This window comes from Synchiropus splendidus, chromosome 6 (genome assembly GCF_027744825.2).
Source record: "Synchiropus splendidus isolate RoL2022-P1 chromosome 6, RoL_Sspl_1.0, whole genome shotgun sequence".
Taxonomy (NCBI): Eukaryota; Metazoa; Chordata; class Actinopteri; order Syngnathiformes; family Callionymidae; genus Synchiropus; species Synchiropus splendidus.
Genome location: NC_071339.1, coordinates 22562864 through 22585289, shown reverse-complemented (window position 1 = coordinate 22585289; position 22426 = coordinate 22562864). Strand labels below are relative to the sequence as shown.

Below are 22426 nucleotides of genomic sequence, written 5' to 3'. Positions count from 1 at the left end.
TTAATTTTAGATCACCATTTGATGCTAATAAATTACAGTTCTGCGTGCAAATTTGGTGCTGACAGAAGCATATTAATCATGTGATCCACCTCTGCACAAGCAGGCGGCTTGCAGTCAGTCACAATCTATTGGCCACCTGAGAGATAGTTCATGGCCAGCACTGTTGTCACCGGCAGTGGTACACCGAGTTAACGGGTTCAGGCTGATAGTTTCTGACCCGCGGCCTGAGGTGTCTGGTTAAATGCGGTCTGAAAAACAATTCACTGATGAACATGACTCATTAATCACATCCGCTGCACGGACTGGCTTGACTTCTAATGTGCTGAAATGACGGCCATTGAGAAGAGAAGTCACAGATCGACGCTGTCCACGGTCAAAAGAACCGGATAATGGGGATGAATAATAAAAAAAAAAAAGGATTATGTCTCCATTGTTGAGGGTCCAGTTCTGATGCTCACTCATTGTTGGACGTCCCAATAGACGCACCTCTGGTGACAACCACCGTTTTTCAGCAGTAATCCGATCGAGGGAAAATGTCGAGATTGGACGAATGACATCAACCAACTCGTGTAAGACAATAGACCCATGGAAAGTCAAATCTACTCAAGTCACGACTTTTTTTTTTTTCTTACTCACTTCACTTGTAATATCAGTGACCTTTAAATAAAGCCAAACTGACAAAACATGGAAGCAAATCTGAGCATTGCGATCTGCAGCCGAGGCATTTATTATAAAGTCTTGCTCGAGCACACATCACAGGGGCGGCCTGAAATCTGCTTCAAACAACTGGCCGCGCAACCATCTGTGCCAAATACCCCCGAGTCATTTCATTATAATTGGAAAGCCGGCAACTGCAGACTAAATGCAGGGTTTCTTATGTAAGACCAGGTGAGTAACATCACTGACAGTGTGACCGGTAGAACAGCTCAACTCCCCTCCACCTCTCCTTTCCTCCCCCCTCCCGCCTCCTCCACCCCCCCACCACCAACAGCTACTCTCATATTCATGCTCCACAACTGTCTAACTAGATCTCGGGATGTGTTCACTCTGCCGTGGCTCTGTATATGAATTATGAACCAGCTTACACATCCTTTGAAAACTGTCCCTTTTTAACATCAACTGGAATTACCAACATGAAAACGTTTTTCGGAACTTAATTCTCTTTCATTTGCACTTTGAAAAATGCTAATTTTAAGCACTTTCTATTAACCATATTGGGCTCCCCCTTGCCCCCACGCTGCAAATGAACAATGCTTAAGAACTCCCCCAGCGTGGCTGGCATTAAAGATGCGATTGATAAAAACATCAAAGATGGCTGGTCCTGGTTTGTCTTGGCTGAAAGAAGGATGCACTTGAGCAGCTTGCATGAGTAATGACATCAGGAATACAGCTGCGAAATTTAGAGTACACACATGAATTAAGCCACTCAAGCATCTCTAACATGGAGTCGTGTCAACCTTTGCCTTTCGAGAATTGAGGCAACGCAGTGAATACATCTTGCCTTTAAATCATTCATGCTGTTTCTATTACTGGTAACAGCGCCAGGTCAAAGAAATGACAGATCCTTGTTTAATCCCATTATTTTGTTCCGAAACTTAAGGCAAAATAAAACACCACACTTGGATGCGTGCGTGTATCATTTGTGTTTTGAAGTGTCTTGTTTCCCTCTATTGTCAAAATAATTGGCACGATGTGCCTTAAAGAAGTCAATTATTTAAGTCAGGGCTAAAACAGCGCATTCGCCGTCTAGTTTGAGTGATGAGAAAGAAGATAACTTGGCCGGACAAAAGCCTAGATTATTTAGGTAGTACACATAAAAGAAACATGAGACACAAAAGCGATGAAGGGTAGAGGGTGGTCCGCGGCTGCAGAGAATCAAACTGGAATAAAAAGGTAACTGGGCTCCCAGGAGTTCTCCTTCTGCAGTCGTCGCTGACTCCAAATTGTGTTGGTGTTGCTGTAGAGCTAAATGGTCCCTGCTGTACACTGGTGACCCTGTACAGGGTGTCGTCTCGCCACGACGCTACGTTGGTTAGGCTTCAGCCTCTGTCACACCAAACCAGTCCATGCGTTCCACAGGAAAACGGCTCACCTTGCTTGCGTCGGAGAAAACCTAGCATGCTCATCCATATGCTAGTTTCACTTCTGGCCATACTTTATTTTAGAAATTGTGTGCATAAAATTGCATATATGATGATGATTTTGCTCAACTAATGCATAGCTGATTGCTGAGGTTAAATATATAGCACGCGACTCACGATGTGATAAATGCAAAGCTAACTTTGTATTGATTTGATTCCCTTTGAATCTTGTTTGAACTTGTTGCAGGAAGTTTACAGAACAACATTTACACTTTAATCACTTCATGAATTAATCATGATCTTGTTTTTAAATTAACATATTCTGTCCGTAAGTGCAATCTCATTTCGCAGTTTTCATCATGGAAGTTTTATTATGACATCACATTGCATAATGTGGGGTACCTGGAACTGGTGCACTGTAAAGACGCTGCCTGCCAAAGAAAGTTTTTACGCGATAAATCTGTGTGATTTAGGTGGATTCATTTTTTTTCTTATCAATGAATGTAGATGAATCTCTTCAAGTCTCACCCCAAGTTCTAAACTGATGATCACAAACATATTCACACTTTTGCATTAAAATCAAGAGCATTAAAGAAAGAAATATGAGTCAGCATCAAACCCCAGAGGTAAAAACAGGTCAAGTTCAGACAGGAAGGAATGTTCTGACTGCCTCTTAAATGTTATATATGAAAGGCAGATCGAATAGTTATAAAGCCGAGGAGTGAGCAGCCAAAAGATGGATGATAATGATGGCAAAAAATATCAAGCGTGACGCCTCTGAAGGAAAAGCAGCTCAACATTGTGAAGTGGAGTTAAATATTTGACTGAATCCTACGTGTTCTTATCTCGCTAAAAGGAATTCCATACGGTACTCGGCTTATCTGCACTTGGTCCAAAGGGAAGTGACTCCAGCAAAGAGGGCCACTCTCTTCTCTCCCTGCACCATTCGGGGGGGAAAAATGAGGCCTTTAATGTGTCCTGAACACGTCAACAGGGAGGCATCCAGAGGTGACAGCGCATTAATGGCATCCACATATTTGGAATATGGCACCAGATTGTCTTCTTTTTTAGTAATTTGTTAAATATTATAAGTATATTATTTTACATTCAACGCAGAACTGTCAGTAGACTACTATTTTGTGTGAGCAAGACCTTCATCATGGAAAGCAGTCGATTTTCCCACAGCCTCACATGACTGCCGCGCAAGTGACAAGCCTTCAGAGTGTCCTCACTCTCTCATTTCAGCGCCACTCTATACGGAAGCCTCTGTGCAGCTGGACAGCAGAGCCATTGTTCTGCTAATTCCCTGCTAATTACAGAGCATTTACACGAAGAAAAATTCAAGATAAGTTGATTTCTGAGCTTCATTGTCGAAAATGACTTTGGTTAATCCCGAAAAGTTAATTAGCACGACAGTAACATAGCCGTACATTGTGCTAAAACGGCTCTAGCTTCATTGTTATGACGGTAATAGTGATTGGAATGGGTTTGACTGGCAGTCAGAAAATGTTGAGATGGAATTAAGGCTATTAAAATCCAAACTCAAAATGACATTGATCATTGTTGGGCTTTGGTGTCTTGTGATCAGTCAAATCATAATCCTAGTGATAATTTTGGCGGCACTGTTGAGCTCATCTTGGACTCATGAAGCTGAATATGAAAGCAGTGTGGAGCTCCAGCAGCATATATCGAAACAGATACATTCATATTTCCATCGTATTTTATTGAAATTACCACTTCAAATAAGTGAATATGTTATGTGTAAATTGTCATTATGGGCATCCTAACAAAGCAATGCATTGACTTGATGCTAGCTTGCAAGCTAAGTAGCGCAATAGTAAATGTTCAATGCTAGTCATTCTCAGTCTGTAGCTGTCCTGGTAACTCATTGTCGCTCCTCATGCTAATACTAGCTCCAGTGTTGAAAGTGCTCATGCTTCATACAATTTTTCCAATGATGGTCTCTTTCTTTTTACACAGTAGTTTCTTTGTAATTACTCATTATTTCAGTCAGTCATTGATTTATTCATGCAGTCACATTAAAACCTGGGACTGTTAATGGCGCCCAGGCAATACTTGGTTAAATTTGAGTAAAGTTGAGATTCAAAGCTAAAATTATTTGATCAGTCAAGCAACTCTGTGATTTAAAAAAAAAAAGAAAAATGTGTTTTGTATATGTCTTGTGGCTAAAAACGAAGGGAAAAAAACAAACGAGTTATGATGAAAAGCGATGAATCATTCCACAATATAAAGACCAGAAGAGAAATGTTTATGATGAAGATCAATGATCAAAGGAACGTAGGATAATAAATAAATACATAAATAAATAAAGTTCATAATTATCAGAGGGAAATGCTGAGGGAAAACAGTATGATTAACAGAATGTCTGCTGGAAAAAAGGACAAAAATACAAGGAGACAAAAATTGTAACTGTATATACCATGTGTTTGTTCTCGTGCGGGCGCTTCTATGTTGTGTGAACATGTAGTAAAGTTAGTAGTTCAAAATCACTTTAAGTTAGGCAGATATGTTTGGATGTGAATGAAGAGCATGTAGGTCTTAAAGTTGATGTGCGGTGTGCTTCCTGCCCAGACAAATGCAGTAGTCATTCATTAAGAGAAAGAAAGTATGCTGACTTTCCTTATCTTATTAACAACACACAGCTGTCACGCAGCTTTCTTTTTGTTTGTCGTCTTTTTCATTTTCTGCTTGGCCAGCGTCTGTAGTCTCACAATAAGAGGAACAGGTTGCAGTTAAAGAATCAAAGACACAAAAAGAAATGGCCATCCAGTCAAGCTTTGCAGTTGTATGAGTGAAGAAAACTTTGTGTCACGACAGTTTAGGACAAATCTATCCTCATTTGACTCTGCAAATTCCCAGAATCGTGTCTTTTCTTTCACGAGATATTTATACTCCAAAGTGGTGCTACATGGCCATGCATTAAATAGTAATGTGCCCACACCAACGCTTCAGTCTAACTCCAGTCAAAATGTGATTTTCTAATCCAAAAAGCTGACAGGATGGAGGACACGACGATGTATTGTCATAAGCCATCACACTCATCACGCAGCCCCTTGTAGCGGGTGGATGAACGTACCAAAGTACTTTCTATTAAGTGCTGTCTGCTGTTTGTAGATTCGCAAGTGACACCTTGAAAAGGCTTCAGCGCATACACATTCATTCAGACAACCTGAGCCACTTTATTTTCATTTATTTACCAAACATTCTCAGTTCCCGTTATAAGACGTGCTTTAGAGGAGCTCAAGTAAATCCCAGCTCATGCTCGATGGGATGAAATATCATAGTCACAAACAGACTAAGCAGCAAAACCTTTGGAGAATTTATGAGATGACATATTACCACAAAGACCAAACACTTGAACCCTGGGATTTCAACGGAGATGAACAATAACATCGAACACAGTTTATTTTTTTCATGTTGAAATTTGGAAGACGTGAACCCACATGAATCAGTGGATTCCACAAGTGGTCTTGGTTCAGGTGGTGAGCCTAACCCAGCCCCATAGGATGAAAGAGATACGCCCGTCTGTCACAGGACGCAGTCAACATCGAGAGACAACCACTTGATACCCGATCCTGGGGCCGTCTTCCTGTGAGGCTGCAGCACTACTCGCCTCCCCGCTGCACCACCACAGACAAAGGGTGGACGCTGGTCTTCCTTACTAGACCGTGTAAGCTTCTCCCATGTCTTCACTGAGATGTGAAGGTGCTAGACTTGAGGTGGCGTCCTTACATGTTCTATCCAGACTGCAGTAATGAGCTTGATTTTCGAGCTGTAGGTGTGGAACCAGAGCATCTCAGGAAAGAGCTGCTGCTCTTTCAGGCCTAGAGTAGCTGAGAGTAATGGGTCCAGATCTCCTCTCATAATGTTCCCAGGCTTGACTCTGATCATCGAAATATCTTAGCCATAGGGCCGAGGCCCATGGTTGGGCTGTGAGCGCCCCCTAGAGGGCGGCTAGAAGCCATGAGACACACTTGCCAAATATGGTGGCAGTACTGTGTCACTGAATTGACTTGACAGCTGCAAATCTGCTATAGTTACCAACTATGGAGAAGTTTTTGAACAGAAAACAACCCCCAACAGTGAAATCTGTTCCCCTGTTGGAGCAGTTTTTAAATGACCTTTTTATTAACATTTGATGGCAATACTTTCATTTACACTTTACTTATCTTCTATTTTTTGTTTATATTTTATTTTATTATGACAAAGAAAATATTTTATTATATTTAGACGTTGTTTTATTATACAGTGGTACCTCGGTTCTCGACCACAATCTGTTCCAGACAGCTGTTCGAGAAGCGATTTGTTTGAAATCTGAATCGATTTTTCCCATTGCAAATAATGGAAAAAGAAATCATGCGTTCCAAGCCTTAAAATAGGCTTTTGTAGGAGTGAATGTACAGTGTCTGCTGCAGGTGCGCTGTTCCTCTATGTGTGTGGCCGCTGCATGTGGGAGGGGTTGCCGAGTGAGTGACGTCTCTCCAGAAGTGAAGAGGTGCCTGGTGCGTGTCCAGCTCTGAATGTGCGCTTCTGTGCAGTTTGGCTGTGACAAAGTCATAAACCAAGTCACGCTCTGTCCCAGACTCTCCTCATCCCTGTCCGAGCTCCAGCCCACAACAGGACATAAAACCCTGGAGTGCGCGCTCCAGCCTCGGAGGTGTGGAGAGCGAGCACCGCAGAGACAGGAAAGGTTTTTACCTCAATATGAAGAAAAAACAGTCAGTGTGGTCACCTGTTTCCTGCTCAATCAAAATCACATGGAATTCAATTTTGTTTCAACAATCGCTCGCTACTTATAAAGACAGAGTAGCACAATACTCTAATATGTATACTGCTTTGTAGTGCGATTTCAGGGAGGCAGCTGAGGCAGATGGAGCCATGATGTCATTGTTTATCCGCAAAACAGCAGACAAATCCACCTCCTCGAAGTGTGAAACCTTTTGAGCAAATTTTGTAAAAACTTCTAGCGTTCCCATTAATGTTTATTTTTACAGTCTGTGAAAATTTGAATAACAGGTGGATGAAAACGCCAATACTGACCACTTGGAGATGCAGCCAATCTGGGGATCAGTGCATCGTTTCGCGCAGGAAGTCTGCTGGTGAAAAGCAGTGAGAATCATGTCAAATTAAAATACTATATGCAGACTATTTATCACTTTTTACTCTGACGCGTCAACATCACAGTGGTGATGATGAAGCCATTGGATGCAAGACGATCTAACTTTAATACACCACAGAAAGCGACCACACAAAGAACGAGCCTGTGATATATGGGTTCAAAACATCAATTTCCTTTTTAAATACTCATTGTGCATTAAGTATTGTGCAATGCTGCAATCCTCAACGGGAGTACACACCTCCATGTCTGGTGGTAACCTTTTTCTGGTCTGTCATGTAAACAGGATTGTTGTCACCTCTGCAAGTCTCACTGAACAATCAGACACAGTATTTGCATTTCTTTATCGGCAACATGGATCACACATAACCCCATCTAGATCCAGCTCTTTTCTTACTACATACACTTTGATGTTTGGTTCGAGAACATTGTTTCTGTTCAAGCTCTCCTCAGAGCTCACAGGGAAAAACACCCACATTAAATCCCTTAATATCTCAGAGAGTAGGAATAGATGCGAAGGAGTCGCTCCAAAACAGGATGCCCTAAAGAGCCGGACACCCCGCCCAACATGGCCTGAATAAACAGATCTGTCAGAGAGAGCTGAGGCAGCCAGTCTCAACAATGGAGCGTCTTGATGGTGACACAAATACATGTTCGTACGATACATTGCAGGATTCACCCGAGAGAGAGGATCACTCAAAAATAACTAGACCGTCCAGCTGAGATTTGGAAGCAAACCATGTGTATTCTTTGAAACTCCCACAGGAAGTCACAAGTCGAGAAGAGAGACGGTGGACTTTTCGTTCAAACAGGATGCAGCATGAAACAAAAACCTAGTAGAAACAGGGGGGGTGAGGCTTAGTTAATTGGTCTCAGCCTCATCAGAGAGTGCAGCAACCACTTTCCTGACAACAGTTTCCAAATATCGAGATGTATCTCTGGTCACGATGATGCCTTTCTAACCAAACAAACGGTGCCTCTCTTGCCAGACCCACTCTCTCCGCAGATTCAGGATACCTTAGAATAGCAGATGAAAGTGAGATTTTGATCACTCATCTCCCTCTATATCAGTCCTTCTCAAATAGAAGGGCGGGCCCCCTCGGAGCGATGCCGGGAGGAGGCGCATGTGACCTCGGGGAACATACATTTTATGGTGCAAGAATAAAGTGTAATTGCACACCCATGTCATGATTTTTTTTTTCTGGCAAATTGATGCACTTCAAGCCTTTTCTGTCTTGTCTCTTACAGACAAAAACAATGTTAATAAAGTTATTCTTTATTGGAAGTTGATCTACATTACTTTCTTTTTATTTTTCTATAATGTTAACAAGGGTACAATGTTATGCAGAGGTGTAATTTTATAGGCAAATGATACTATTTACAGAGGTGGCGGAGAGTTGGGGGGGTGCGAAATGTTTAATTCTTCCTGGGGGTGGCAACAGAAAATGATTGAGAAGCACTGCTTCATATGAAAAGGCATTATTGAGGTTGCACTTCCTGTCACAAATCACTCAGATTTGCATTGTGACAAGCATGATTCTGGTCCTTGGAGTTTCTGTATTTAAATCATGTAGGAAACAAAAACTCTGAAGTTGTTGTCATGCAATATTAAAGGCCAGTCCAGGAATCTGCCACATGAAGTTAAGCATACGCCTCTGTATGCTGTCATGTAGGAGTCAGGGTAAATACGCTAACCTTGAAAGTTACCGGAATTATGAGGTGACATCTTTAAACGTGTGGCTCACCGACATTGACCCATACATAGTTAGGAATACTTGAATTTCATTCTGTGTATCCAGGAAAATTCATATAATGCCACCACAAGGTTCTTATAAGTGAGTGAAATGCTGCCGCGAATCTTGTGCTGTCACTGGAGGTGCCTGCGTGCTGTGGACTGAAGCAGTGGAAGGAGCAGTAATATCAGTGAGTAATGAAGGATTTGTCAAAGGTTTTTGAGGAAGCAGAGCACTTTCATGTAAATGAAGGACTTCTTTAGATTCGAACCACATCATTGTAGAAGTGACAACTCAGACTATTGTGAGAGGATGAAGTGTCTGAATGTGAAGGATCACAATTCTGAAGACGGGCGAGCAGTACTAAACATATAATGCGTTTGGGTAAACACTGGGACTTGCTCTGTCTTTTAACCGGCGGGTAACAACACCTCCCCTCCAAAGTCTCGAGTCGAAAATTGTGGGTCTCTAAACCAGTTTGAGGTAAACTTTCTGAGCAACATAATCCTGCAAAGTCAGCAAAATACCTATGTTTGCAACTCGTCCCTCATTCTTAAACTTGCTTCACCTATTTCTTATGATGCACTTCATTTTTCAAGAACAGGCTTCCATGCTCAGTGGCACAATTAAAACATCCAGTTTTCCAGTTCTTGCCTTGGATTATGCGACACTGCTCTGTATTTGATTCACTTTCAAATAGCTTTACGCTTACTTAATGTTGTAATTCAATAGAACCAACTGTGCAAACAATACATATGATTATTCATACTGCATATTTATGCATTGTTCCAGAGGCACCTAAAAATTCAAAATGGAAATTCCTGCCAGTTGAAACCAATTTGGGCAAATTAAACCACAAAATATGGACTGCAATTCCCAGACTGCAGGGCACACTATTAGCCATATTTAAGATGCTGACACGTGGACAAAAGCAGCGTATTTTGAGCGCTTTAAGTTCTATATAACGCCTGTGATTTCATCTGTGCTATGTGACAAAGGCTCAATATTTCGCCAGCATGAGGTTCTCTAGCCTGTAAAAATTAGCCACGCCACTGTATGAGCCACAGGGTTCAGACTGAGAGAAAAAAAAGAAGCAACATACAGTTCTGAAATTAGCGTACATATATTTTCTAATATTGAAACATTTTCAATGTTCATGATGATCGAGAATTTTATCAAAAGTTTTAAAAAATTGCTTAAAACGCCTTTAGGACATATCTGTCTTGTCTCTCGTGTGTAGTGCATTATACCGATCAACACAGAAAATACCAATTTATGATCTTCAGTTGAGTTTTATTTTGTCCTATGATTTTGTTTGATGCATGCGTCAATTGTTGTATGAATTAGGTTCACTAAATGAACATCTTATTTGAGGTCAGCTTCAGTGTATTATACATAATTTAGTTAAAATGACACTGAATATGCGTATATGTTACCCAGTAATGTGGATGAGTTCGGAGTAGTGATAATTTCATCCCAATCCTTCACTAATCTTTGATCACTGTTATTAGGCTGCCTTCGCACATCCGAGCCGTGACCCAGCCATTGTTGATGTTTGTGATGTGGTACGGAAAAAAAAGAAGAAAACTCCTGGTTAGGGCTTTTTGGTGATGCAGTGCAAGTGTGAATGGAGGGTGTTGCTCACACAGGGATGAAAGTAGATGGCGCAAGACAGAGCAAAGGATCCAGTGGAGTGCAGGAGGAGACAGTGGGAGCGTGGGTCGGCCCCTGAGACATGCACTGAGTGGATGTGGACTGACAGCACAAGCCCAATTAGTCTTGGATGCCGGGGCTGCTACGGGGAGGTCGGTGCAAGTGATCAAGCCATTCAAGCATTCAAGCATTCGCCTACAGGCTTCTACACTGACGGCAGCATAAAGTTGCTCCACGCTGTCGCTGCTGGACTCCCGGAGTCTGCTCATGCTGCTGCCCGAGACCCCTCCTCGTCTCTCACTTCCATCCAGAAATGCGACTCCAGATGCAGCTAGCTTCTATCTGCCCCAAATAGAAGTGGAGATTTTGGTGCAGAAGCCACTGAGAGATTAGCTAAGCTAACGCCGTACGAGGTTCCTGTTCAGGCGCAGTGAGTCTGATCCTGATGAGAGCGGTGCTATCGAGACAGCTCAGCATTGTCATGCTCGTGAGTGAACTAGTGGAATGACATTTTGAAAGCTTATTTTTTAGTGGTCCAGTTGTTTTTTCGAATGGTCTTAATACTGTGACCTAGTTGAAGTACAGGATAATAGCCTCAGAATATTCCGTTTTTATCCAACTCCTCCTTTGTTTGTTCATTCTTTTGTTTATTTCATCAGTCTATTTTTTCTTCTTCATTCTTTTCTTACTTTACAGGAAATATCCTAGTAAGAAAAGAAAGCTTTGTATGTTTCTCCGTTTTCTTTCTGTCACCTTTTTTGCCTTCCAACTTTCTTCTTTTCAGCAAACCTTCCTTCCTTCTACTTATGCTTTTCTCACACATATTTTTGTGGATGCTTTATTTCCCTCATCTCTGTGGGTTCACGTCTTGCTTTCCTTCTTTCTTTCTTTCTCCTGTTCACATTTTTTGGTTTTTATTATACAAATAATGACAAATAAAGGCACTCAGAAGCACACCCGTATAGATGTATATTTATATATTTTTTCTTTTTATCCCCCGATATTATTGCCTTACATGTATGACTACAAAGAAAGACAAACACTTTGAAGTCTGTAATGCAAACTAAAGAGGTTAGAGCATGGGATGGTTTGACGTTACTTCACCACTGTGATGAATCAGAAGTGTTCAACAGCTAACCATGTTTCCTCCCTGACAGTGTCATGGCTGATAAACCAACATCACATCTTCATGAGGCTGCAGCTAGATTACAAATAAGAGGACATCTGGAAATGCAAAGAGGTGGTTTAAGATGCTGAGTCACACACTGTAGCCTTAAAGCAGATTTGGTGCTTTACATGTCCAAGTCAGAGTTAAGTTAGTCCATAGTAGACAATGCGTTGCTGATGCGTTGATTGATACGTTCCATTATCACCTGGACCAGCAATCATTAGAATATAATTATACATATATGAGTAAATAATAATTGTAATTTTTTTCAAGACAACTTGTTTAAAGTGCATTAAAGAAAACCCATGGCCATTCTCTGCTACCAAGAACCATGTTTCATGTCCCATAAGATACTGCAACAGTGTCTCAACACCAGTAAGAGCCAAACATTTAAGATCAATAAAAGTCAATAAATTCTTCTGTCCATTTTTGACCTCTTCTGAAATTAAGTTTGACATCTGAGTCAAGAGGAGCAAACCAAGGTCGAGGTGGAGGAATGACATCTTGGCCTGTGAACAACTTCCACTCAGGGAAGTAGACAAGGAAAAGACGGTCAATTTCAATCACCACCGTACCAGCTTCGCGTATTTGGTTCCTCATATTGTTCCTTTTAGTCCGGTTTAGAATGAAATGAAGCAAAAAGCTGCACTCTAATCTACTGCAGCCCTCACCAGTGAGCCTGCCACAATTCCAGAGGTGCCCAGCTTTCGGTCCTCCGCCCTCCCCCTCTCAGAATCATTACCTCATCCCACTCCGACGCGAAGGAAGGCTCCAGCGATCGACGTGCAGTGCTGCAGTTAGACACCGATTCACTGCGTCCAGCCAGAACTCTGTCCTCCTCTCCTCGTGGTGATCCTAACAAGTCGGAGTCTGACTTGGACAAACTTCGAATCAGCTGCAAGTCCGCCGGTCTGACTTTGACCCTTCCAGATGAGGACCCAGCTGCACTCCAGTTGTTGCTGTCAGACTTGTGGGTTTTCTCCGCGGGGTCTGATGTGCACTGTGCCATTGTTGTTTACAAACTGAAAGACATGAATAAATAAAACCTCAGCAGGACAGTCTTCTGGTAGGAAAGTTAGCCAAGCTTGAAAGTTGGTGACTTTCTGTGCAGAAGCATCAGGACCCTCCCACTCACTGTTTCCTGTCCCCCTCCCTTCCACCGGACCGTGTCCTCTGGCTTTTGTTAAACAGTTCATGTTTTCTCAGCACATCCTCATGCAAACCATTTTAGGTCAACAATTGTTGTCATAGCGCTAGATTCATCGCCAAGCACATTTAAAATCCTCTTACCTGCAAATGCGTGTTCTCCTTTGGCGGCTCTCAGCGATGGTTCTGTTCCGAGGTTGTTCCCAGACTGCCGAGGAAAAACTAGATCCGATGATCAGAGAACAGGAGGATCCAAAAGCCTGGCCTTATTCAGCCTGACAGCCCAGTAATCAGGTTATGGACTCACTGCTCCATTTTATAGACAACGTTCCCCCCTTCCAGTCTGTGCCCGGGTAAAGGCGCGTGTTGACGTGTTTGTGTGGAGGAGATTGGGGTTTGACTCACGTCAGGTAATTCGTGTTTGAGGCGATTACAGAACAAGCCGCGGCTGTCTACCCGTCCATCAACCTTCAGTGCTGTTTAGTCAAACGTCTTTAAGGTGTCACTCACGCCTGGACCCGACGAACTCCAGAATTTAAACCTCAGCAGAGAGCTTCTTCCTCCAATCAGCCACCAGGATGTTTTTTTTTCAGATCATACTTGTTTGTCCACAGCTTATCCTGGACAGTTGCCCCAAGAATGCAGAATTCCATTCATTTTTTATTGGCATTTTACTTTGTTCATTAGCCTTCTCTGTTTTCTTCCTTTCTTCCTTCTGTATTTCCATCTTTCCTGCCTTCTTCTCTTCAATTCCACTGCCTGTCACATTACTTCAATGAATCCATCCTTCCTGTTCATTCACTTCACTTCTTGCATCCTTCCTCTTCTCGCTTCCTTCCTTCTCTAATTCACTCGGTCACAGACATCTAAACTCACTCAAACTTCACCCCTGCACCCCTCCCTTCCCTCCAAGTGCCATTGACAGTCAAATACCTGATCTTTGCCAGCGTTCCTTCGAGCAAGACGGTTTAATTAATTCTTAGCACAAAGTGCGAGAATGACATCAAAAGAGGCGACACTTCACAGTCGTAAAATCCCACATGCGCTGCCAAAGCCATTAAACTGCATTGATTTTTGCTGGGGTAAAATTATCTTTACGTCATAATGGATTCGCATTTGAGTTCGACATCTTTGAAACGGCCGAGTAATCTTGACCTGAAATGAATTACTGAATAATATACAGTCACTTAACAATAAACGCACTTGCGCACAATAGGCAGCACTTTCCCTCTACTGTGTTATTGGACTTCACGGATTAGCAACATTCTGAAGTGAGACCTTTACGGTAACAGTTTTCCTGACTGTGGGTTTAAAGTTCTGGGACAAGAAGTTTCTCACTGGCAGAGGAGTCATGTTGAGAATCCCCTGTAGAATTCCATCAGAGAAAACAACAGCAAAGCAACAGTCTCACAGATTTCATGTGGATTCTGCTGTTAAACAATGGGATGATTTTACCAAGGGCACTAGCTCATGACCAGGTCACAATGTCAGGGACTGCGGGCTCCATCGAAGCGTCTGACAGGGGACCCTAAAGTGGCATTTCAGAACCTCTCAGAAGTCAGATTTTGATGCAAGGCTTATCAAAGGAATGCCTCAGAGCCAAATTTTTCATGTAACCTGTAATTTTAATTGTAATAATTTCATACATTACCATTTAAAATAGTAACAAGAACGGTTTGTCACCTCATCTTAGTTTCAGTCCGTAGTTGCCAGCTCCCTTTGTTGAATAAGAGATAACATTTTCTCTTCTCAACCACATTTTGAGAAAAGATTTTTAAATTTTATTTATGTTAAAGATGGCCGAACCTCACAGGTGTCTAGAGTGTTGATCATGCATTTCAGACAAAAAGAAAACAAAACGATTTTTTTTTTCTATGTCCTGACGTTGTGGACACATGCAGAGAAAATACCAAAACAAACATGGCGGGGAAGGAGATCCTTCCTGCTCCATCTTCGCTAAAGGCAAGAGTGTAAGCGTCATTTCAGGTTTTACTGAACAGCCGATGCAAACTGTCCAAGCGTAAATAAGATCATGTCAACAACACGACAAAAGGGCGGGCTCATATTGCCAGGCAAAATCTGGAGAACACACACACACAGAGCACGAAGGTTTTTCACTGAGACAGCTGTGCCACAGCTTTACCAAGATTCTAAAAGAACCACCCCCAGTCATGACCCTTCACTCCAAATGTATCATTTTAAAAATAGAAAGGCACTTTTGTTTTTATATAACATGTAACAAATACATGTTCAAGGTTTAACATCTGCCTCATTTTGAATCGTGGCCCCAAAAATCGGAATTGAATCATAAGGTAGTAGATTCCGACCCCAAATATTTATCATGGAACTTAAAAGAAACCTAGGCAGTGGAAACACAGCTCAGTCCTTTATTTTAGATTAGATGTTTAGTATGATCACTATGGACAAACGTTAAAATACAACTGTCATTTTTGTTTCTACATTTCCTATTTTTGTAGCATTTTAATTTTTGAAACATACAGAAGTCAGAAAATGCAAACGCAGAATACGGCGCCTTTAAATTCAAAGAGCCAACTCCCAAAAGTGAGGGCACATTATGAATATTTAATGAGAATATGGGTTGGTAATAAATTTTAATTTACTACAGCAGCTGCATTCAAGTGGCAAAGCAAAGGGGAGTTTTCTCCAATTAGCCCGAGATGCAACTTGAAGTTGAATCGAGAACACTTCCGAATGCAGTGTGGTCTAGTCTCACAGCATTTCCATGATTTTGTCATTGAGCATTAAAACGCTTCATCTGGGACTTAACGCGTCATTATGTGTCGACAAGCGTGGAAGGATTTACAACTACAGTGGAGATTTTGGAAAGGAATTAAGGCTCCAGTTTGTGCCAACGTAAGGACATGCTGGCATGCTCACCTCCTCCCTGTGGGCACTGCTGGTGCGAGCACATCACTGAGGATCACGTCCTTTGCTCGGCGAGGAGGCCTCGCTCTACCTCGCATTGACAACAGCCAAGTCTAATGAAGCGTGCCTCGCTCAACTGCGCATTTCATGATCACGAGGAGCAAAAATAGGATGAAGCAGTTTATCGCCTTTGCCATTCGTAACAACGTGAAGACTGGAATACAACGTGTTTGAAGATAATGACGTCTTTGCGGCATATTAGAGCGTTAAAAATAAAACATGCATCTCCTCCTTCAGCTGGCTGGCTGCTGAGCTTCAGGCTAAAGACGATGGTGACTCATGAACTATCTTCTCCAGCAAAGACATGCACGGTGAGCCAGTCACAGAAGGCCAGCGCTACAGTAAACACGCTGGAGTGACAGATTTCCACGCTCATGTGCTTTTGCGTGCTATTCCACCATCATTTTAAGTTTCATTTGTCAGCGCCTATTGTCTGTCCACACACTGGCACAGAAGACACGTCAGTAATCCACTTATCGCTCCATTCCGGTCCATAATTCCATTTACTATTTTGAATTCCCAACATTAGCCTGCTATCTGCCCACAAATGACAGCAGTAATTTTGGCTAAAGATCTAATTTACAAAAGCGTGTGTGAATGAGAGCACAAATGGAACGTTATTAAGGCTGTGACTGAATACATGTCAGTTTTTTTATTATTATTACTAAATACTTTAACTTCCTTTTGCATTTCAAAATCATGAATATTGCTGCCATTAAAAATTGCAAATTCATTTCAGAAATATGATACAAGAAAAAAAAATTATGAGACATGGGATACAGTTACGAAATATTACATGAATGATTACTACATTTATTTAATGATAGGAATTAATTTACATACATTATTGACGAATGTCTTTATTTTGTTACATATTATCATTTCAACTAAAGCAATAGTGCTATATAATGAAATCCAGTGACCCATTTTGGGCAAAAAGAGAAATTCAGATAATTAAATTGGCTCAATAAAAAAAAATGCAATATTGTAAAAACGAAAACATTGAAGTACCGTAATTTCCAGTCTATTAGGTGCTATTTTTTCTCGATTTACGAACCCTGCAGCTTCTACAGCGATGAGGCTAATATATGAATTTTTACAGGCTAAAGAGCGTCATGCTGCCAAAATATTGAGCCTCGTCACATCAAACCGATGAAATCACAGGTTTTTTATTGACCTGATCTAACTGATCTCCTGGAGGACCAGAGATGAGAAGCAGCAGCTGAGACCAGCTGTAGTGTCTGAACATTGGACACAGAGGCGAAAACAGCGCATTTTGAGCGCTTTAATGTCAATAAAAGATGTGAGGAGTTCAGAATAAGTTCAGAACATTGCCCAGTGTGTTTCATGAGTCATTCTCCTTGCTGGAGCCCATTTACAAACCTAGTATAGAAGTGATCCATTTTATCCATCCACAGATGCAGATGCATTTGTTTCGGTGCAGGCAGCACCACTGCACCCGTGGCTTATAGACCTGTGCGGCTTATGTATGAACTTAAATTTAGTGGCTGTGGCTAATATTCCAGTGCGCTCTATTGTCCAGAATTTACGGTACATGAATAATGTGCTAGCTAACAAATGAGCATTACTTAAAAAGTATCATGAACAAATAATTCTATTTCATGGAAACACACTTCAAATAAACCATTCACAAGTGCAACCCCCAAGTTTAAAGCTATTGTTTTCCAACAGTTCACACGAGTGGGTAACTAAAGAAATGCTAACAAATGACGTGTCACTATGAGCCTTTCCGATTAATTCAGTGTCAGACTGGCGAGATAATTTCTCCTCCAAGTATCTGGGAGGATGTGAACTCTGCAGTCGCGTACAAGAATGTTCAGACACCGACCTCTGGGGTCACTCGCTTCCTCCGGCTGCAGCGATGCTTTTTCTTACCAACCATTATTTCCGGAGCTCTAGAACGAGCAAATTTACACTCTTCACTGCAAAAGCCACACTGCCCAGAGCACTTCAAATAAAGATTTCATTTAGCAGCTTATACACTACAAGCCCCCGGACACGAAGTTTGGTTCGCTATGATTCGGTGCAAGTTTATAGAGAGTTACATTGTTTGGAAAGAGGGAAGCATTTGTGCATACAGATGTTGTGCTATTATTAAGTGGGTTTTTTTCCTCTCTCCCTAAAATAACAACCAGATCAACTCCAATAACTGATTTATCGCTACACTACATGGTCACTAAAAAGGTCCGTGCAGACCACCAGTTTTGAAAGTTTCCTTGGCATTGTACATCAAAAAGCAACTTTCTCAAAAAGATCTTTAAAGTAAATGAATAAAAAAAGAAAGCTAACAAAAACATTTAAAAAATGAATAAAATAAAAATGAATCATCAACCTGAATGGGGAGATGGAGACAGTTATCTTTAATCTTATATAACAACCACATTGCTATAAAGGAGAAATAATAAATATGAGAATAAGCATTTTTTTTGTGTGTGAAGGCAATTTAATGTCGATAACCTTAATCTGACTTATCAATTTTAATCACGAAAAATGTTTGCATTCTAACCAAACAACATTGTGGGTTAAGTATCAAATGTTAATATTTTTAATTCATTTTTAAAAACATAATTTAATTTGTTTCCTGTATATGTAAAAACAATGTCGATTAATGTAATTAGTAAGTACATAAATCATGGTAGTATAATAAAAAACAGCATTACCATTACAGGTACTTAAACACTCATTTTCTACATTGTGTTACCAAACAAAACTGTACACGGTGCGTTTCTCATTGGTGGAGTAGTTGCAAATGCAGATGGTAAAATGATTTTTTATTTTATTTTTGAAAACACTCTGTTTGCACACATTATATTAAACACAATCAACCAAAGAGGAAATGTATACATAAATGGAAATAAATGTTGTTTCCTGACTTTGCCGCTGTTGTAATTCCACTCACTCAAACACTACATAAACTCCATTACTTTTTTGTGTTGTAACTGGACACACAGGCTGTCTTTGGAGTGGTTCCTGTGCTCATAAGTAATGATCAAAACAATAAATTCATGTGTTTTTGTGTAAATCATGTGTTTACCAGAAAAAACAGGTCAATGAAAAAACATTCAATTTCCACAGTTACAGTTCCTTTGCAGTCTCAAGGGATGACAACGAAACTACCTGCTGTTGTCTGCGACTCTTATTAGAGTTTTCCAGCAAACACGAACAAAGCTGACCTCTCAGCGGTCAAACGGGAGGCGAGCGTGCACGGCTGAGTGAAGCTGTAGTGGCGGATTTCCATCAGAGGCTGGGAAGGAGGGCGGAAAAGTGCGACTGTTAGGGGAGTGAGACAATCTTTACTCATCTCTGAAGCAGCGTCAGTTGGTAATCTGCCTGGAAAATGAGTGTGAATTTGTAACAGACTGTTATCTAAGAGCACCATAACATCTGGAGGTCATTGTGCGTGAGACAATCAGTTCAGCTATTCTTGCGTTGGAAGCTGCAGCTTTCCAAATGCAATCGATTTTTAAGTGACGCTTTAGAACCTGGACATTTCCATGTCAGAGATTACAGACCCGTTCACTACATTTAGATGCGCTAAGTACTGCCATCCATGGAAGTCTCTCCTTGCACAGATATGAGCAACCTCTGCTAATACAGGCGAAGAATGTTTGGCTTCTGTCGCCGAACTTTATTGGCACACATATTGGAATGCCTACTTGTGGTCAAGGATTCTCCAAACTTCCAACTTCTAACCCAAGCACTACTGAAACTCACCATTATTCCTGCCTTCGAGCCTTTTTAGTCATCTATGACACAAATGTAATTCAAATTTTTCACTATGATTCCAGTCGGATGGAGTCTTCTGCAAGGTTTCCTCAAGCTACTTGCATATGCAGCTGGGTAGCTGGCAGCAGCAGTGAAGAACCTCTGCTGCACTCAGTGGAGCCATCTATGTACAGTCATGATGAATTATTACCGGAGCCACACGTCAATTCTGCTCCGGGATCATTCCAGATGCTGCATTCTTTCCATTTGACCAAACAACAAATTTACGAGACGTGAGGTTCTACTGGCTGTTCAGTGGGTCTCACATGACATTGTTTGACATTGTGAAAGGTTCAGCCTGTTGTCAGTCACAGGGTCAATACAAACAATTTATAACCTCATCCCAGCATGGACAACCCAGGCTGCACACTGAGCCCCTGACTGGAATTTACAGGTGGTAGTACGAAACTGATGGCTCACTGTAAACTTCGTGATTTATATTACTTACAAGTCGGAATGGTCCGATACCACTGTATGAAGGTCCAAAACCAATCACAGCCTTGATTCATTCTGAAGCCTTCTTGTTCTTGGTCTTCACTTAATAATGATAGTTTCATTTATCATGGCGTCCTGAATAGGGCTGACTAAAAATAGCCACATTCACCATGCAGCAAATATCCTGCTCCCCTGAAGGGAGAAATAAGATGGCTGACGAAATAAGTGCAGTTTTTGTTTTATTGCTCAGGGTTGTGCCATCTTGGGCCCCTCACGATTCAGGGTGCTACGAGTCGATTGTTCAACCAATATGACATCATTTTCGACCCCTCTGTTCAGGATCACTTTTTTTCTTCGCTATTTCATTCATGCGTCTAAAGACTGAAATCTGTTGGTTGTCCGTCTGGTGCTGCTTGTTTCAGCTGACACCACATCGGTTAACCTATGTGTGCTTGTTGGGTTGGCGGCCCTCTAAAGTAAGCAAGCATATTAACATCAATTATGTTTGACTGTTACTGATGTCAAATGCTCCAAAAGGAACCACGGGACACAAGGCACAGCCCCCTCAAGAAGCCTCAGCAGGACGGAGGGAAAGGTATTGTTTTGGTTGCACACAGTGATGCTACAAAGGACAGTACACTCGTGGTCCTGTCAAGACTCATCTTAATTGTTTAAAAACAAATGAATAGGACATTCTCTGTGTGAGTTCGGCATAGGCTCTGATCTGAGCTTCAGAAATTTTCACAGAAAATGATGATGATGATGATGATTATTATTGCAATTTCCCTAATTTCATTCCAAGGAATACATTTTGAGTTTGTACAGGGACTTTATTTCTCTCGTTCAGATTAAAATGATGGTTAATCTGAACAAGAGAAATAAAGTAAGACGGAATATCTGTGTGTGAATGAGAGGGACCCAAGTGGACAGGTGAAGTTACAGGATGTAGAGATAAAAAAGGTAGAGGATTTTAAGTACTTAGGCTCAACTGTCCAGGGCGATGGAGAGTGTGAGAAAGAGGTGAAGAAGCGGGTGCAGGCAGGATGGAATAATTGGAGAAAAGAGTCAGGTGTGATGTGTGACAAAAGGGTCGGCAAGGATGAAAGGGAAAGTGTACAAAAGGGTGGTGAGGCCAGCAATGTTGAATGGTTTGGAAACAGTGGCACTGAGGAAGAGACAGGAGGCAGAGCTGGAGGTAGCAGAGATGAAGATGCTGAGTTTCTCTCTGGGAGTGAGCAGGATGGATAGGATCAGGAAGCAGTATATCAGAGGGACAGGACTGGCACATGCCAGGTGTTTAGGAAACAAAGTCAGAGAAGCTAGATGGAGATGGTTTAGACATGTACAGAGGAGAGAGAGCCAGTACATTGGTAGGAAGATGTTGAGGTTGGAACTGCCAGGCAGAAGGTGGAGAGGAAGGCCAAAGAGGAGATTTATGGAGGTGGTGAAGGAGGACATGAGGTTTGTAGGTTTGAGAGAAGAGGAAGCAGAGGACAGGGTGAGATGGAGGAGGATGATCCGCTGTGGTCACCCCTGTAGGGAGAAGCCGAAAGGAAAAGAAGATGATGAAAATGATGGTTGATTCTTCTCGGCTAGTGACCATCTTAACCATCGAGTAATTTGCTTGGTTTTTCTAGTAAAGTATGTCCAGCTGTGAGCATGACCTCCGGCTATCCACATATGTGATGTTGTAGTTTCTGTTCAGCCCATTACTGGTTGCTCCGGGGGTCCATGGCAATATAATCTTGTCATGGATTCATCCCCTGCTGTTATCAGGTGAAAATCTTCCAGCTTGAGAGAGGAAATGTGTTTCATGTGTCAGCTGCCATTGTCTTCGCCCCCCCTGATGGGACAGTTGTGTAGCTGTGCCGAGTCTTTTCACTGAGCATTAACCCAACACATGAAGCACTGCGTGCCTCCAGCTCTGACACACACGTGCATCGTCGCATGCGAACACACATGTATGCATGTTTAGACGCTCGCAGGTGAACACTCGTCCTTGTCGCACACAGGACGGATTCAAGAAGATAACCGCAGTCGCTCGCCATGTTTGGATTCTAATCCTCGCTGCGTGCTAAATTTATCTCAAAAATTTATCTTCATCCTTGTGTGGCCGGCAGCTGTTGTTGTGCCATTTGATGCAGCGTGATAGAGAACGAGAAATCCCTTATCACACCAGACCTGGCGAATTTTGCCCTTCTTACATGACGATGCAGCAGCAGTGCTGATGTCGTGGTTTTCAAGGAGAAAGTTTTGCGTGACAACACTGCAGTGAGAGTGAAAAATGTTCTCTCCATTTCATCAGAACATCACTATTAAACGACTGTCAGCAAAACATATT

At 41.8% G+C, this 22426-nt stretch overlaps 1 protein-coding gene across 11 annotated transcripts in view; it reads right to left on the bottom strand.

The window, feature by feature from the left end:
* The window catches only part of anks1ab (ankyrin repeat and sterile alpha motif domain containing 1Ab), a 56916-nt gene extending 43722 nt beyond the window's left edge, over window positions 1-13194 (bottom strand). For 6 of the 11 annotated variants that reach the window (XM_053867339.1, XM_053867341.1, XM_053867335.1 and 3 more), the window contains exons 1-2: window positions 13063-13194; window positions 12515-12794 (exon numbers count right to left, since the gene is read on the bottom strand). In XM_053867339.1, the coding sequence (XP_053723314.1) occupies window positions 12515-12781 (267 nt within the window). In that variant the 5' untranslated portion in view covers window positions 12782-12794; window positions 13063-13194. Of the gene's footprint in view, window positions 1-7142; window positions 7199-12514; window positions 12837-13062 lie in introns of those variants that run through there. The other 5 variants (XM_053867345.1, XM_053867343.1, XM_053867344.1 and 2 more) reach the window with 4 other exon arrangements.
* Between the last annotated feature and the right edge of the window lie 9232 nt (window positions 13195-22426).